Source organism: Orycteropus afer, unplaced genomic scaffold (genome assembly GCF_000298275.1).
Source record: "Orycteropus afer afer isolate SDZICR_OR568_19922 unplaced genomic scaffold, OryAfe1.0 scaffold00114, whole genome shotgun sequence".
NCBI classification, from domain to species: domain Eukaryota; kingdom Metazoa; phylum Chordata; class Mammalia; order Tubulidentata; family Orycteropodidae; genus Orycteropus; species Orycteropus afer.
This window is the reverse complement of record NW_006921701.1, coordinates 5,182,958-5,200,895: the sequence shown is the minus strand read 5'-3', so window position 1 is coordinate 5,200,895 and position 17,938 is coordinate 5,182,958. Positions and strand designations below refer to the sequence as shown.

Genomic DNA, 17,938 nt, shown 5'->3' with positions numbered 1-17,938 from the left:
GAATTCACCTTATAGACTTCCCTCTATTCATTTCAGAAGGGAGAAAAATGTGCCTTGAAAAGGAAAGGAAAATAATTAGATAAGTAAACACAGTAAAATATTAATACTGTAGGAAATCAGCAGGGAAGGGAATGCTTATAATCGACCTACCTTGTTGGGGAATTTCTGGTATGAAAATCAAACTTTCTCTCCCCTTATTTTTTGCACAAGATTAATGAACAGTTGTTCTACATCAAGAGGGGCAGAAAGCCACTTAAACACTTTTCTTCACAAGGTGGGGAATTTCTTTTTGAAATGAGCATTAGAGAAAGGAGGACAAGGTAGGAAAATCTCACTCAAAGAGGTCCTTAAACATGCGTTGTCCCATTGCTATGTATGCTTCCTTCTCCTCTGGTGTCATTTGGGCCACCAGCTCTGGCCGCTGGCTCACTTCACTGTAGGAGAATGGACGGCCAGCCACCATGACTATAGGATCATCTGCCACCTCCTCAAACTCATCATCCTCCTCATCCTCTTCCCGATGGTGCACAGCCACTGCCGCTGGACGGGGTGGAGAGTCATCATCTGACTCACTAGTTTCACTCTCCGAGTCGCTTCCATTGGCCGTGGTCGAAGGAGCAGCTGCCCCCATTGAGCCAGCCGTGGCAGAGGGAGTTTTCTTCTCATGAATGAGCAGTGCTCGCATGACCTCCTCATTATCATCCGGCCCTGCACGGCCATCCTCGCGCTCATGAAATGTGTCTATATCTATGCCACCTGAGGGGAAAATCCAGAAAGTTAATACCCTCAAATATGAAGGGCACACCTATAACTGTAGGATAAAATAACAGTCTACACTAGGTCTGCTTTTTGAGCCACTATCCATGAGTTCTTCAAAATGTTTCTTACACACTGAAGCTTAAGAAGCGTAATGGTTAGGTACATAGATTTTTAGCAATAATAAGCCTACATTTGAATATAGGTTCTTCCACTTGCAAACTATACCACCCTGGCAATTTATTTAGTCTGTAAACTGCAGTACCTCTTTCCATAAAATGGAATGATAAAAGTGTCTATCTTTTTAGGATTCTGGATAACAACATATTGAATAATGTCTATAATGGACCAAAGTGTAGTAGCTGACAAAGAAGGAAATCAAAACATGGCTCCTCATCTTGTGCAGAGTAAAAGCCAAAACCTTACAGCAGCCTGTAAGATTCTACACAATCTGAAATCCCTCCTTTCCCCCTGCAACTTATCTCTTGTCCTTCTCTTTGTTCAGTCTGCTCCAACCACAGTGGCCTCTGTGGTACTTTTGTACGTACCAGACACACTCTTACTCACTTCAAGGCCTTTGACTGCCTATTCCCTCTGCCTGGAATATCTTTCCTCTAGTCATCCATATGGCTAACTTCCTCCAATTTTTTAATGCCTTTGCTCAAATGTCACTTTCTTTTAACTCATCCCCATTCCCTACATTCCCAATCCGCTTTACCCTCCCCTCTATTTTTTCCATAGCATTTACTTTCTAAAACGATAAGTAACATATGTCTTTTGTCTCTCTTTCCCTTTCCCAGGAAGTAGGTTGTACTAGGATAGATATTTGTCTTTTTTCATTTACTGAGACATCCTATGCCCCTAGAATTGTGTCTGTCATTTGTTAGGCACTGAATAAATATTTGCTGAATGAGTAAATGGCAGTTTAATTTTCCTGAGGTAAACAAGGCACAGTCTGAACTCTTTATAAAAAGGAATCGAATATCTGAAATGAAGCTTCTCTCACCGTACACCTCCTTTCATTCTGAGTAAACAACTTGTCTGATATACTGCAGAAAAACAAACTGAGAAAAATGTGTATTTTAAGTTCTGATAATAGTACCAAACATAATACCATCTAAAATACAAAAAATATTGTTTGGAATCCAACTTCCTGATTCAAATCCTGACTCTGACAATTACTGACTATATGAGTTTGGCCAAGATACTTCATCTCTCATTGCTTCAATGTTCTTAACTGCAAGAAGGGGAAAAAAAAACCCATCTACTTCATTGGGTTATTTTAGGGATTAAGTGATTACTTGTGAAGTGCTTAGAATATGCCTGGTACATACAATAGCATTACCTACCATCATCATCATCAAGAGAAGCCTCAGAAATGCCCAACTCTGGCCATGGATAAGTGAAAGCATCTTCTCATTAGCACATTAGAATGGACTAGCTATATAATGTTGGGCATTTGAGAAGCACTAAATTCCTGAGATGAAACATTAGGCAGACAAGAGAGAAAAGAATTGAGAAGTTAAAGGTTCTAGGTCAGGGAAAATGGGCTTTTGGTAACATGGATGAAAAAATTAGAGTTAAAATCGAACTTACCTACTTCAAAACATTGCTATAGGCTAAACCCTCTCCCCAGAACCAATGCAGTATTTCAATAGAAAGGAGAAAAAAAAAAAAACCATGGAATGTATGCGCGTCTTCAAGACAATCATTATTTCTAACAGAATGTTCCAAATAACTTAGTATTACCAACATAGTATTTTGGTAAATGTTTAAAATAAATATAAAATTAGGGGAAAAGCATATCAGTTTTTATAAACTGAATGAAATCATATCTAAGGGAACTGTGACAATGGTCTTCAGAAATTTTTAGGGTGAGAAAGAATTGCTTTGTTATATGCGTAGGAAGGAAGAAACAAGGATAAAAGAGCACATCTCTGGATGGAAAAGTAGAAACAGTAGTGCTCAGAACATTCTTATTTTATAGAGCAATAAATTACAAAGAAGACGTATTCTATGAAACTGTCAAGTTCACTGAAGATGACAAGCAATTCTGGATACTTAAATGCCAAGCTGACAGCAAAATATGTAAGAGGGCTGAAGGTTGTGTAAGTGGGCAGAAAACTGGCAGATCTACTTCTGTACTGGCAAGTGTAAGAAAATCTGTCTGCAAAAAATAATCTAAAATATACTTACAGACATAATCCAAACTATCAGATACAGGTCAAGAAACAGTCCTACAAGTCCCTGTACAAGTTTCTAAAGTCGCTGGTCTATGTGCTTCCAGAACTAAAGTAACAAACATCAGTTAAGAATCAGAAGGATACTGGAAATAAAACTCAAATCATTAGTGGTGAAAGAAACCATGCATAGAACAACATGTAGTGTTCTGGTTATTGAGTCTCAAGTAAAGTATATTGCAATTAGAAATGTTCTAGAAGAAAGAAAAAACAAAAACTGTGGGTGTAGGAAACTTGAGTACCAGGGAAAAGTAAATCAAAAGGAATTAGAATCTTCATTATAGCAATGGAGACATGATTGAAGTCTATACAATTCTCAAAGATATTAACATGACTGAAGTTTGAGAAAAATTAAGTTTAGGACAAATACGACTCACTTTACACAATCACTGGATGGAGGCTGTTCTACTAGCATGAACCTTAATGAAGAAATTTAAACATGAGAGCATACTATCCTGTCACATATAGAAAGAAATATTCACAAAACTTAGTTGGGTAGACTTACTTAAGGCTCTTCTGATTCAAATTCTATGATTCTAGAAATTAGAAACATTGACTATTAAACAGATGAGCCTAATTGTATATAATATTAGTTAACAATAGTTTTGTTACTCAATTTTGTTTCTACATTCAAAGAAGAGAAAGTTCAGTTGCTTCAACAACAGGCAGGAAGTTAGGAAAAACAAATCTGTTAAACAATTGTACAAGCTAACAACTATCTAATCTAGAACAATCTGAACCAAAACAACTAAACATGATTAAAAACAAACAAACCCGTTGACACTGAGTTGATTCTGTTCATAGCAATCCTATAGGGCAGAGTAGAACTGCCCCATAGGATTTCCAAGCCTGTGCAATCTTTACAGGAGCAGACTGCCACATCTCTCTCCTGTGGATTGGTGGGTTTAAACTACCAACCTCTCCATTAATAGCTAAGTGCTTAATGACTGTGCCACCAGGGCTAATCAGTGAGTAGGAGGGAGAGTAAAGTATGATTGCCAAGAAAAACTTTTCTGCATTGGAATTAAAACATCAAAGAGAATTACATTAGAGGTATCCCTGCTTTTATTATCACTATCCAGTTCTACCCTAAGAAGCCCTGGTTGCATAGTGGTTAAAGCATTCAGCTACCAAAAACAAACAAACTCACTGCCATCAGGTTGATTCCAACTTACAGAGACCCCCTTTGGGTTCCTAAGGTGGTTAATGTTTATGGAAATAGATGGCCCCATCTTCCTTCCACAGAAAGGATGGTGGGTTTGAACCTCCAACTTTCTGGTTAGCAGTCAAATGCCTTAGGCAATGAGCCACCAGAGCTCCTTGACTTAAAGGAGGTAGAGAGACCCCCTTTCACCTCTGCCTTCTTGAGTCATTTTTGTTCAGCCTTGGCCTCCCATTTACTATACCTCTAAAGTATCACCATTCACAAGCTTTGAATCCAATAACTTAAATTAAAATTAAAAAAAGTAAAATCTTGCAGTTTTCAAATTTCTGAAAATTACTATGCAATTCTCCACCTTTTATGGCTCAGAGAGATTTCCACAATTTTCTAAAATAAAGTTCTCTCAGTCTTCTTAAAGTGAGAAAATGTCAGATCTGTAATCATTGTGGTATCTTTTTGCATACTTCAGATAGCAGAAACTTTTTGGTATTTCTATGACATAATATAAAGGTTGTACTAGTACATAGTTATGGCTCTCAGTGCAAAAGAAAATGCATTCAAAATTTAGGGCCACTAAGATTAAAGAAGAGGTGAATCTGGCCACTTTGAATAGAACAGTAGTTTTCTAAGAAACTAAGAAAAAGAGGCAGCAATTCCTCAAATCTAAAGTGGAAATTTAAAAAGCTATTTGTTATTTCAACTATGTAAGTATATTGATTGGTTTTAATGCTTATTGTTTAATTTCCTACTTCCTGTTATAATTAATTGTTTTGTAAAACAGATGCAGTGAATTATCAATAAAACTACAGGCAATTCCCAGGTTATGGACAAGATCTGTTCCTCAGCATGCCTTTTAAGAATTTGTAGGTAAGTCAGAATATGTGCACATGGTTCTTATTTAGCCTTACTTTAGTGCAAGAAAAGGCTTCAAGCCTTTTCAATGATTTTAAAGCTGCACACACAGCAAATGAAGGTGATTATGATGAAGAATTTGTGTCCAGTATGGGTTGGTTCAAGAGTTTCAAAATGAGGGCAAATTTATATAAACATTAAAAGGCACGTAGGAGCTGTCTGTAAGAAACCTGGGGACTGCCTATAATTAAGAACACCCAGGGAACTGCTCTCTAAGTCAAGTTCATTTTCTAAAGAATCCAAGACATATCCATTTTACTGACTTCTACTCTTACCTTGGGAGTTCTGGTAGCATAGTGTCTAAGGCGTTTGACTGCTAACCAGAAGGCTGGTGGTTCAAACCCACCAGCCACTCCTCGGAAGGAAGACGGGGCAATCTACTTCCATAGTGATACTGTCTCGGAAACCCAAGGAGGGGTCGCTATGAGTCAGGTCCAACTTGACGGCACATTACAACACAAGAACAACTCTTACCTTCTTTCATATCTTCAGAACTATATGCTCCTTGGACTGTGCTCTCTCTCAACCAAATGGGTCTCTCTTTGGCAGATTTTCCCTCCAGTGAGGCTCGATGAAGATCTTCTTGGTCATCCATGTTAATGACAACATTCTGAGTGTATAAATCCTCATAGGAGGGGCCTTTAGTGGCCCATGCTTCCCGATGGTGCCCACCTGCCAGGCCAGCAGCTCCAGCAGTAGTTGTTGCACGGTCCTTGCTATATAAAATGATTAGAGCAGGACAGGAAGAGGAAAAATTAAAGTCTTGGTACTGGAAAAAAAGGGCAACTGGGGAAGTGGCTACTGAAGTATTACAAATAAATGCTACCTAGCAATCGTGTACAGATACTTTAACAATTCTCACAAACCTCTCTTACTTCTCAGGGTGAAAGGATGTATATAAATGACTGAGGTTTTATGGATTAAGATGTGTCAATAAATCTACTTAAGGAGAAGGGGAATGATATGGTGACATAATCACTTAGGCACACTAGTCTGGCAAAAATCTCTCGTAGTAACATCTTTCCTTACTATTTTGTTTTAAAAAAATAAGAAAACATTAGAAAGCATTAGAAAACAATGCTATATTTCACGTGTATGTGTGTGCATGTGTTCAGTTTTGAGATGGGACCATAATGGACTTTTTATATTAGCTTTATTGAGACATAATTCACATATCATACTATCAGCCCATTTAATATGTATACCTTGATGATTTTTAGTATATTCCCAGAAGTATGCAACACTTACCACAAATTTTAGAATGATTTCATCACCTCCTTGTACCCGTTAGCTATCACCTCCATATCTCTCCATTTCCCTCAGCCCTAAGTAACCACTAATCTACTTTTTGTCTATTCTGGACATTTTATATAAATGGAATCAGATAATATCTGGTCTTTAGTGACTAGATTCTTTCACTTAACATAAATATTTTCAGTGTTCATCAACATTGTAGCATGTATCAGTATTCATTCCTTTTTATGGCCAAATAATCCGCTGAATGGATATTGCTTTGGTTCTCTAGTGCCCCTCTAACAGAAGATACCACAAACGAGTTGTCTCAACAAACAGTGATTTATTCTCTTACAGTTTTTGCAGGCTAGAAGTCTGAGTTCAAAGTGTCACACTCTAGAGGCTGGATGAAAGCCCTCTGACCTTGGGGTTCAGCTCTGCCTTTTGCTCCCAGCCTACAGGAGCTTAAGGCATCTCTTCAGTCAGGTAGCTGCTGGCTGCTGAGGCTAACAAGCCCAAGGTCAACAAATAAAATGGCACAGACCCAAGATTACCAAACAACATGGCAGGCCATTAGTTCAAGTCCAAAGACAGTCCCAAGATCGGCAGGAAACATGGCAGGCTGCTAAAAGAAGACTTGGCTACATGCAGGGTCCAAGTATACCAAAAAGCTGCAGACCATTCTCAAAGCTTCTCCTTATATACTGGGCAAGCAGATCATATCCCTAAAGCAGCTACTGAGCTGCTCATGGCATATTCCACCATGGAGTTAACTTCCAGTCTCATCATGGGGAAAAACTACATCCAGCTGCTCAGCCACTCAAAACCGGGCCCAACCAAGTTGACACATACACAACCTAAACTACTACAGATATATCACATTTTGTTTATCTATTCCTCAGTTCATGGACACCTGGGCTCTTTCTACCTCTTCATGAATAAAGCCACTATAAACATTTGTGTACAAATTTCTGTATGGATGAAAGTTTTCATTTATCTTAGGTATATACCAAGGAGTAAGCTGTTGGGTCTATGGTAACTGTTTAATCATTATAAAAACACATTATATTTTTAAAAATATTCTCCAGAATAATTTAAGAGCTCAGCCATGTTCTTTCCTTTCTTTCATAAGGTTGACTACAGAAGAGGCTAGAAAGTATTCTACAAAGCCAGCCCTCAACTTAGAGTTCAAGTTCTTCTCCTGCCACTTACCTAGTCAGGTATGCCTCTCTGCACTAATAGCAACCTCTTCACCTGTTAGCGATCATTCCTTGCCTTTCTTCAGTCACTTATGCTTTCTGATCTCAATGAGTTAAGCCAAGTTGTCAGTCTTTTGGCTGCTGTTTTTACCTGCTTGCTTAACTCTCCATCCATTCCACAGCTTTTTAAATCCATCTGATCTACTGTGTGTCTGAGCTCATGCCTTGTCCTTCTCTGCCTGCTACTGACGCTTTCTGCAACACCTTCTATGTATGACTCACCCTCCCTCTGTTTGGACAGCAATGTTTCATCCTATAACCTATCTTCCTATTTCTTGAGCTGTCCACTCTGTGCCTGCTCTTACCTTTCTCCATATCTTCTGTGTTTCCTTTCAGTGTCTACTGACTGACTATTTTAGTTCCATGTTTCTCCTATACTTCTCTTCCATTCTTGTCCAAATCTTTTCCATGGATGCTGGACTGTTTCCTTTGTGGAGCCCTGTCTTAATACCTCTTCATTTGTATTTATACCCTATACCATTTTTCTGATAAGCCATTCACTATTTTTTGTTTCTCTTTGGCTCTACTTCATTTCTGCTTACGTCTTTATTCTCCTTTGCCTTTTGGGCCCACTTCATATCATCTACTTGGGTGTTTTGTCTCATTGCTTAACTGAGGTTTCTCTGATGTATATCTGTCCATATATCTTACTAGGCCATTATATCTCTGTTTTTGACTACCCTCTGATGGTATCCTTAGGCTTATCCACATCCTTCCTGCCCTGCCTCTGGGTATCTAGAGGCCCACTGCCACAACTGCTCTCTCTAGTTGTTCAGTCCGTGCTAATTTGGTCATTTAATCCATGTCTGCCAGTTATTGCCTCTGTATTCTTTTTGCTGCTCTAGCTGTACATGGTGCCACTTATATCTTTGTAAACCACTCACTCTTCTTCCCAGCACCCTGTTCTATTTGTTCCATATCTCTCAGTCACTTATTTTGCCTCCTCTGTATCTGTCTCATTGCTCCTACTCTGTACTAGTTAGTCTCCCACTCTGAGTCTAGACCTACAAGCCACCTCTCTCTGTAACCAATTTATTTGTCTTGCTGTATTTTAAACTCTTATGCTACAATTGCAAATAACTTTCTCTCTCTACCTTCTATTCACCTGTTATTTTTCTGCATTCACCTGATGTTACTTTTTGCACCATTTACTATGTTTATCTCAATTTAATCCATATTTGTCCCTCGTCATTGCTATCTGCTACCTGTTCCATGCTGTCTTCTAGAAGACTGTATCACTGCCTTCACTGCAGTCTTACTCTGCTTATGCTGGTACAGGTTGGCTTTTTGAATTTAGGCATTCCCTTGGCACTTACTTTTCTTTTCCCTCTTGGCCTGATCTGTGCTTATGTGTCTGCGTGTTCACTCTACAAGCTGAGTTTCTCCTCTTGCATCAATTTTTCTCCATGACACCATTTGAATGCCTCTTATAAACGCAGCCAATGCCCTTTCCTTGTCATCCTGAGCCTGCTCTATATAGTGGTCTATCCATCAGTGTGGTTTCCTGAGCTACCCACATGCCTTTTCTGTCTGTTTCCAACCATTCAATGTTTCTCTAGCTCTGATGTGGCCAACTAAATTCCAATCTTCATCTGTCTCTGTTCATCCAGACTATCCATTTACTCTTTCTGAGACTACTCTGTTTCTCATCACATATAATCACCAACACACGATTTTCATCTATACTCTGTCTTTAGAGGTAACACTAAAGACTCTCTTCTAAAGATTAGCAAGTATTCACTACCCTGGTCAAGAAGAACAAAAAGACTAGAGAAAAAGAACAGGAAAATTAAAATAAATGTTAGCAACAGACAACATTTTAAAAGTCTTCTATTTTCAGTACTCCTTTCAGAGAGTCAAGATTGGTTTTATTTTAGTTTGAGGCAGGATAAATTTGACCATAAATCAAGTCTCAAAATTTGGAAGAACATTTAAAAAAGATTTATTTAGCTATGAAGCACTGACTACACAGATTTAATTTCTACCTTCACCACAGACATAGACAAATCTAAATCACCAGCAAATGTGGCACTAGAGAAAATCTAGAGGAGAGACACCTGGGTTCACTCCTGCATATTACATTTTATCCTATGGAGAGAATGTACACATTTCTCTTGAAGATTAAAAAAAGTGACAATTCAGGTTTTAATCTTTTCACATTATTTAAAACATTTTAGAACTGTTAAGTTTTAAAAAACGTAACCCTTACTCAGGGGGTAAGGAAGGAGTATAATTTCAAAACTAAATTCTTAAACATCTTCAGGGTAAGTGTTAAGAGATGATGGAAAGGAGAGGTAACTGGCAAGGAATTCCATTTAAGTGATATGGGAAGACTTTCAATATCACCAATGAGTTGCCATGATGAAAGCCTGCAACTATCCATGAACTCTTGGTTAAGCCAACTGAGAACCCTGTAGATGCAGCTCTGATTGCTGATCTAGGACAAAAAACAAAACCAAACTCAATGTCATCGAGTTGATTCAACTTATAGCAACCCCTCCTTGGGTTTCCGAGGCAGTATCTCTATGGAAGTATAATGCCTAACCTTCCTTCCAAGGAGTGTGGCTGGTGGGTTTGAACTGCCAGCCTTCTGGTTAGCAGTCAAATGCCTGAGGCACTACACCACCAGAGCTCTGATCTAGGACAAGGTAGAATTTAATTGGCTACATATCTATAACCAAACCACTACTAATGTTTATTATTTAAAAAAAAAAAAAAAAATTCAATGAATTACTATCATCTCTAAGAACCCACATCACTGTATTGATGCTTTGCTTCTTGTACTTGGATACAATGGGCTATTACACAACTTTTATAGTCTGCAACAGATCCTACAGTATAGAAAGTCCAAATCAGCATCACTTCTAGAGTATTATATATAGGCAATAGAGTTTGTCCAATGCTTTGTGGGGTCATCTCAGTCAGGGAAACATCTTCTAACCCAGCTCCAATGGTCTTTCCTCAATCATGTAGAAATAACTGTAATTGTTCTGGCCAGCAACTCCATTCTGTCTCTCTTTCTGCCTCTATTTTCTCCTTTCTTCCTTAAGTCACCATATTGTTGGGAATCTTTTTTCCTAATCAGTTAATTTCCATTATCTCCTGATTCTTAATCCCTGGAGTCAGCACCCTTCCTGATTAGAGCCAGGTGACTTGATACAGTAAGCTGCTGTTGGGCCTCTGGTGCACTATAGCACTGGGATTTCTCTTAGGCATGGAGTAAGAGATATCTAAATAAAGATTCTGGAATGGGAAGTGGACTGTGATAGATGGTGAACATTAGAGGCAGATGTCAGTAGAGGTGGTGAATCAATTTTAGTACAGTGGGGAAGCATCTTAATAAACAAGACAAATACCAACTACAGGTACAAGTGGAAACATAAGAATGATTCATAGATAGTACTGTAGAAAGCAATGAAAGAGAATATAGTCATATTTCAACATGAAATGATCAAACCATAAACCAAAAGAGAAAAAAAACAAAAACAAAACTAGTGTCTACCAAGTCAGTTCTGACTCATGGCAACCCTTAGAATATTTTGTATTTTTGTGAAATCAATTTTCCTCATTGGCTTCATGTTAAAGCTACAGTATACTTTAAGGGGACAGATTTTTTTTTTTTTAAACTATTGATAAAAGACCATGTGACTAGTAACAAAAACTTAAGACTTCTAGTGATATGGCTGATACTGGATGCCCACCAACAGTGGCTCTTCCCCTTCTTTGCTTACTGATTTTTTTTTTGGATAACCAAAACCAAACCAAACTCACTGCTGTCAAGTCAGATCTGACTCAGCGACCCCTCCTTGGGTTTCCGAGGCAGTATCACTATGGAAGTAGATTGCCTAGTCTTCTTCTGAGAAGCGGCTGGTGGGTTTGAACGCCAGCCTTCCATTTAGCAGTCAAATGCCTTAGGCACTAGGACTATAGAACATTCCCCAGCCCCAGAAGGTCAGCTGGAACCTAAGAACCAATCATGTAATCTCATTTCCTTTGCCAGAGGCTGGTTTAGAAATAAGCAAATAGATTTGGGCCAGTGAGACAAAACAGTGGGATGAAGAAGGACTTCTGGCAAAGGTTTTGGTTAAAACAGGACATGTTGTTGTTGTTGTTATGTGCCATCGAGTCAGCCCTGACTCATAGCGACCCCTCCTTGGGTTTCCGAGGCAGTATCACTACGGAAGTAGGATTGCCCAACCTTCCTTCCCAGGAGTGGCTGGTGGGTTTGAACCGCCAGCCTTCTGGTTAGCAGTCAAGTGCCTTAGCCACTATGCTACCAGAGCTCCCAAAACAGGACACAGGATGGTCCTTTTACCTGTACTTGTACATTATCATATAACTGTGATGTCCACAAAAGCATGGCCATCTTAGGCTAACTCTCCTCAGGTTATAAGAGGGCATATTCAGCAAAGAATAAAGACACAACAAACCCTGAAAATGTTAATTGAGCTGTGAAATTAACCAATTCTAAACCACACTACCTCAGGACTTCTGGTCATGCACGGTTAAGTTTTTCTTATTGTTTAATCTGCCTCTAGTTGATTTTTCTGCTCTGCACAGCAAAAAGCAACTGAATGTAATACATGGTGCTAGAATACAAAATTCATAACTTGCACAGTTATAAAATATGCCGTACAACTGGACTGTGTTTAACTACCCAAAAGAAACTCACTGTGCTCAAGGACTGCCCAGGACTGGCTATTCTATAGCATCAATACCAGAAGGAATAAAATACTAAGAACCAAAACCCAAAAATCCACTGCCATGGAGTCAATTCCGATACATAATGACCCCTATCGGGTTTCCAAGGCTATAAATCTTTACAGAAGTAGATTGCCTCACCTTCCTCCTATGGAACAGCTGGGAGGTTTAAACCACCGACCTTCTGTTAGCCTACATGCCTTACCCACTATACCACCAGAACTCCTAAAAGAGCTCCTGAAAATTCTACAAGTAAAACCTGAACCTTTTGACTCTGCAGAAGGGAATAGGTGAACTCTAAGCCCTCAGCTTGACCCTAGTAAGAAGGAGAGAAAAAAAAATGGCAGCATAGGAAAGCACTCCCTGAGTCCAATTCTTATTTATGCTTTCAAAAAAGAATATAAACCATTTCTTATGACATAGCAAAACTAAGGCAATTCAAAATTAGGCATACCGATAACAACAGGGAGCCATAGTTAGTGTTAACCCATTGGTAAAATCTAATACACTTCAAGTTTAAGGAAGCTGTATTTAAAACTAAGAAAGGGAAAGAAATGAGTGCTCAAAATACTTCAGAAACAAAAAACAGAATGGAGAAAGCTGTATTCCTTAAAAGAACTTCAGCCCTCAGAAGTTGGCTAAGACAATTCAAATATCCCCAAAAGGTACAACTAATTTGTTGTTGTTGTTGTTATGTGCCGTTGAGTCAAACCCAACTCATAGCGACCCCTCCTTGGGTTTCCGAGGCAGTATCACTACGGAAGTAGGATTGCCCAACCTTCCTTCCGAGGAGTGGCTGGTGGGTTTGAACCGCCAGCCGCCTGGTTAGCAGGCAAGTGTGTTAGCCACTATGCTACCAGAGCTCCCACAACAACTAATTTAGGGTTAGCTAACAATTGGCTAAATCACAGCAAGCCCAAGCAGTGAGTACTTGAAGTCAAACCTGACTATTTAAAGATTTCTGCCTAGAGGCCCTCTGCATTCAGGAGAAATGAGTAAGACAAGGCAGAGCTTAGAACCTATGTAACATTATAGGCTTTACTCTCCTGGTAGATTACCTACTTGTACCTGCTCTCCAAGTACAGGTAGTTAAGACAAAGATAAACTTTGTAAGACCGCAAGGCCTACTCTCACCTCTGTTTCAGCGCTGGGATTTCTGTGGGTTCTGGTTCAAGTATTTCATAGGCCAAGTTCACATCTTCTGTCTGCCGAAGCAGTGCATAAATAGGCTCAATTTGTTCATTAAACCTTGCCAAAAGTGTGCGTGCATCTTTTTTGGGCATTGCTGATTCATCCTCTTCTACCTCCGTCTGACAAAAAGTACAGCGGAAAGTTCCTACAGAGAAAAAAACAAGTCTCCAGTCAGGGAAGTGAAGTCCTCAAAACAAGTTTTAGCCAACACTTTACACCACCACCATGCCCAAATTTATTATAAAAACCCTTCAAGTATATGGAAAAGTTGAAAGAATTTGAGTGAACACCCAGGTGTTCATCTAAATTCTGTAATTAACATTTTGCTACAATTGACTGATCACATCTATCCATCTATTACTTTTTGATGTGTTTCAAAGTAACTTCAGTATAACAGTTTTTAATCACATTCTGTCATATTGGTACTTATTTTAAGGTAAAAACAATTATTTTACAGTTTATCATCTGAACCTGTACCTTTTCCCAATGGCATCTTTTTAGCACATTACACATTTCAGTTTACATGATGGAAAAAGGCAAAGAAATAGCTAAAACAGGTGATATTATGCATTGTTATGAGGCTATTTTTTCAAACTTATGAAGCATTTAAGTCTAAAATTTTACCAATCCATGCTCAAAACTAACATGTAAGAAAAACTTTTTCTTATTTCTATATTCATTACATCCAATTGGTAACTAAATTATATGAATTCCTTAAAAATATCTCAGATTTTTCACATCTTCTGTCATTTCATTTGTTGTTGTCAGGTGCCGTCAAGCCGTCTTCAACTCACAGTGACCCTATGCCCAGCAGAACAAAACACCATCTGGTCCCACGCCAGCTCCACAATCCTTGCTATACCTGAGCCCATTGCCGCTGCCACCGTGTCAATCCATCTCATTGAGGGCCTTCCTCTCTTTCGCTGACCCTCCACCTTACCAAGCATGACATCCTTCTCCAGGGAATGGTCCCTTCTGATAACATGACCAAAGTAGGTGAGACAAACTCTGGCCATGCTCGCTTTCAAGGAGCATTCTGGCTGCACAGATTTGTTAGTTCTTTTAGCAGTCCGGGGTACTTTCAGCGCCAAAACTCAAAAGCATCAACTCTTTTTCAGTCTTCCATATTCATTGTCCAGCTCTCACATGCATATGAGGCAACTCAAAATACCATGGCTTATGTCAGGCACACCTTAGTCCTCAAGGAGACATCTTTGCTCTTCAGCACCTGAAAGAGGTCCTTTGCAGCCAATTTGCCCAGTGCTATATGTCATCTGGTGTCCTGACTACTGCTTCCATTGGTGTCCATCGTAGAACTAAACAATGTGAAGTCTTTGACAACTTCAATCTTTTCTCCATTTATTGTGATGCTGCTTGTAGGTCCAGTTATGAGGATTTTTGTTTTCTTTATATTGAGGTATAATCCTTACTGCAGATTGTATTCTTCCATCTTTTTCATTAAGTGCTTCAAGTCATCCTCACTTTCAGCAAATAATAGAACATCATGCAACACTAAAGAATAACAATGAACCTACAAAACAACTCCTAACTCGGATTATGTAGTAGACATTTATTTTATATGTACAGTATTTTGTTTCTAAAACGCTTCCACGTACACTTTTTGATTCTTACACAAATCCTGTTAAGTAGATGTAGAACTGAGGCTCTAAGGTAATGCATAATTCATCCAAACTCACAAAGCCATTAAAAGGAAGAAAAGTTAACAATAGCAACTACTGTATATTGAGGGAACCTGGGGGCACAGTGGTTAAGCTCTTGGCTGCCAACCAAAAGGATGGTGGTTCAAATCCACCAGCTGTTCCCTGGGAGAAAGATGAAGGAGCCGACTTTTGGAAAAATTACACCCTTGGAAATCCTATGGGGCAATTCTACTCTGTCCTTAGGGTCACTATGAGTCAAGAGTCACCTTGATAGCAATGGGTTTGGTTTTGGATTTTTATTGTATGTTGAGTGCTTACTAACTGCCAGGTATTACTAACCTTTTGAGGTCAGCATTATTATTGCTAGTTTTTTAATCTCTAAAATATAGAAGTCCAAGAAAGTAACTTATCCAAGATCATGCAACTACTAGAGGCAGAAGGAGGGGGATTTAAACCCAAACTATTGTGGTTAAACTCACACTCTTGAACATTACTTAGAAAAGTGCCTGGCACACAGTAAATACTCAAAACCTTAGCTTTAAAAGGCCCCAGGTGTGAATGACACGTAATTTCATCACAATGCCCCTTCCCCAAATGAGGAATAAACAATTAAGGTATCTGCCTCAACATTAACACTAGATTCTACTGATACATTCCAAACAAAGTAAGTTTCTTCATTGTCCCTCACATAGAAAGTCATTCCCACATCAATTCTTTCTTCATTAATCCTGTCTAAAACAGTCTTCATCCATCTTCCTACTATCAAAATGTTACCAAAAGAAAGAGAAAAGCAGTTCCTTACAATGAGGAGGAGCCCAGCACACAGCAAGGCTGTGCTGTTTTTCTGTTGAACATAAAAAAATCTCACAGATCACCAACATTAGATAAGGTCCTCTGTGACCACAATGTAATAAGTGAGGCAAAACCAAGCCACTCTGGAATCAACTCTGAGCACAGAAAAAACAAGGTCATCCATCAATGGATGACTGGATAAACAAACTATAGTATATACACACAATGGAGTATTACTAAAGAATAGCAATGAACCTACAAAACACCTCACAACATGGATGAACTTAGAGGGCATTATATTGAGTGAGATTAGCCAATCACAAAAGGACAAATATTGTACTAGACCACAGCAGTAAAAAGTCAAGAAAATGTTTACACATAGAAGGAATCTTTCTTTGAAGGTCACCAGGGGTGGGAGGGAAAAGGAGGGTAAATCATTAACAGTAGATGCACATTACCTTGGGTGAAAGGAAAGGCGATAGAGAGGTGAGCACAAAATGATCAAGGGAAAGGAAGACATTGGGAGGTGCTTAAGAGTTAAAGGCAACAAAGGTAAATATTATTACAAACACAATCCTGCAATAGTAATGACAATAATCTATGAGTGAACCCATAGATAGAAACTCAAGTTGAACAGGGGTGGGAAGGCAAATGGGACCACTATACCCACAAATAGGTTGGACAGAGGATATTTCTACATATGTATTTACATATGCTGCAATATAGTATGAATATAGTAGAGCATCCAAAACCAAATTCACTGCCGTCGAGTCAATTTGACTCATAGCGACTCTTCCTTAGGTTTCCGAGGCAGCATCTCTACGGAAGTAGACTGCCCAATCTTCCTTCTGAGGAGTGGCTGGTGGGCATACAACAGGGCAAAGTTCTGAAAACTAATTCTTAGCCATAACCAAACACTTGAGCAAATGAGTTGCTAGGCCTGAAGGTTCAGAACCATTGCCTTGGTGTGTGTGTGTTGGGGAGTGGGGGATGAGACAACAGGAGACACACATACACCTCAAAAGGTCAATTGGTATAACATATTCCACAAAAACAATGTTCTACATTACATTCTGGTGAGCAGCAACTGGGGTCTTAGAAGCTTGTGAGACTCCATCTAAGGTGCAACTACTGGTCTTTCCCCTTCTGGAGCAAAAGAGAGTGAAGAAAATCAAAGACACAAAGAAACAGTCCACAGGGCTAATGGACCACATATGTGACCTAGTCTCCATGATCCTGAGACCAAAAGAACTAAATGGTGCCCAGGTACCACCACTGACAGCTCTGAAGTTAATCATAGAAGGCATTTGACTGCTAACCAGAAGGCTGGCAGTTCAAACCTACCAGCCAGCCACTCCATGGAAGGAAGACTGGGCAACGTAATTCTGTAAATATCTACCACCTCGCAAACTCAATAGGGGGTTGCTATAAGTCGGAATTGACTCAATGGCAGTGGCTTTTTTGGGGGGGGCAGAGTAGGAGAAAAATGTGGAACAAAACTCAGAATCATTGTGGTGTAGTAAATTACTTAGTGTGGCTTTTCTACCCATAAGTCTTTGTAAACTCCAAGGTGGGATTTTCTATGAGCAACTGAGGAGCTCCTGATTGCTGAAGTTGTCCACCTGGAGTATTTGTTGGGCGTGGCACAAAACAATGTTCTGGGAAGTGCCCATTCTCTCTCAGGTGCTTAGAGTTCTGATGCTATGATTGGCTAGTTTGACCACGCTGCCAGGCTCAAAAGGAGGCCTCCTAGAGGTAGAACTCTCTGACTGCTGGTTGAGGAAGACGTGCTACTGAAAGGGACACGGGCTCCTGAGACACGCGTTGCTGGGAAAGAGACGCAAGAGACACGCATCGCTGAGTGAGACACCGAGGGACCAGCACTGCTGGGAAGGAGACTGTGAGAGACTCTTGGCTGAGGGACGGTGGGCTGGGAGAGAGACTGAGCATTTATTTCTGGAACTTGAATTGTAGCCTGTGGTGCTTCCCTAATAAACCCCATAATCTGTGAGCTCTGTGTGGCCACTGCAG

General features: G+C 39.5%; 1 protein-coding gene across 1 annotated transcript in view; it reads right to left on the bottom strand.

Annotated features, from left to right (window-relative positions):
* Positions 1 to 331: 331 nt before the first annotated feature.
* GTF2E1 (general transcription factor IIE subunit 1) overlaps positions 332 to 17,938 on the bottom strand; it is a 32,239-nt gene continuing 14,632 nt past the window's right edge. The window contains exons 2-4 of the mRNA XM_007943883.2: positions 13,398 to 13,599; positions 5,545 to 5,786; positions 332 to 756 (exon numbers count right to left, since the gene is read on the bottom strand). Coding sequence (XP_007942074.1) covers positions 332 to 756; positions 5,545 to 5,786; positions 13,398 to 13,599 — 869 coding nt within the window. The remainder of the gene's footprint in view (positions 757 to 5,544; positions 5,787 to 13,397; positions 13,600 to 17,938) is intronic.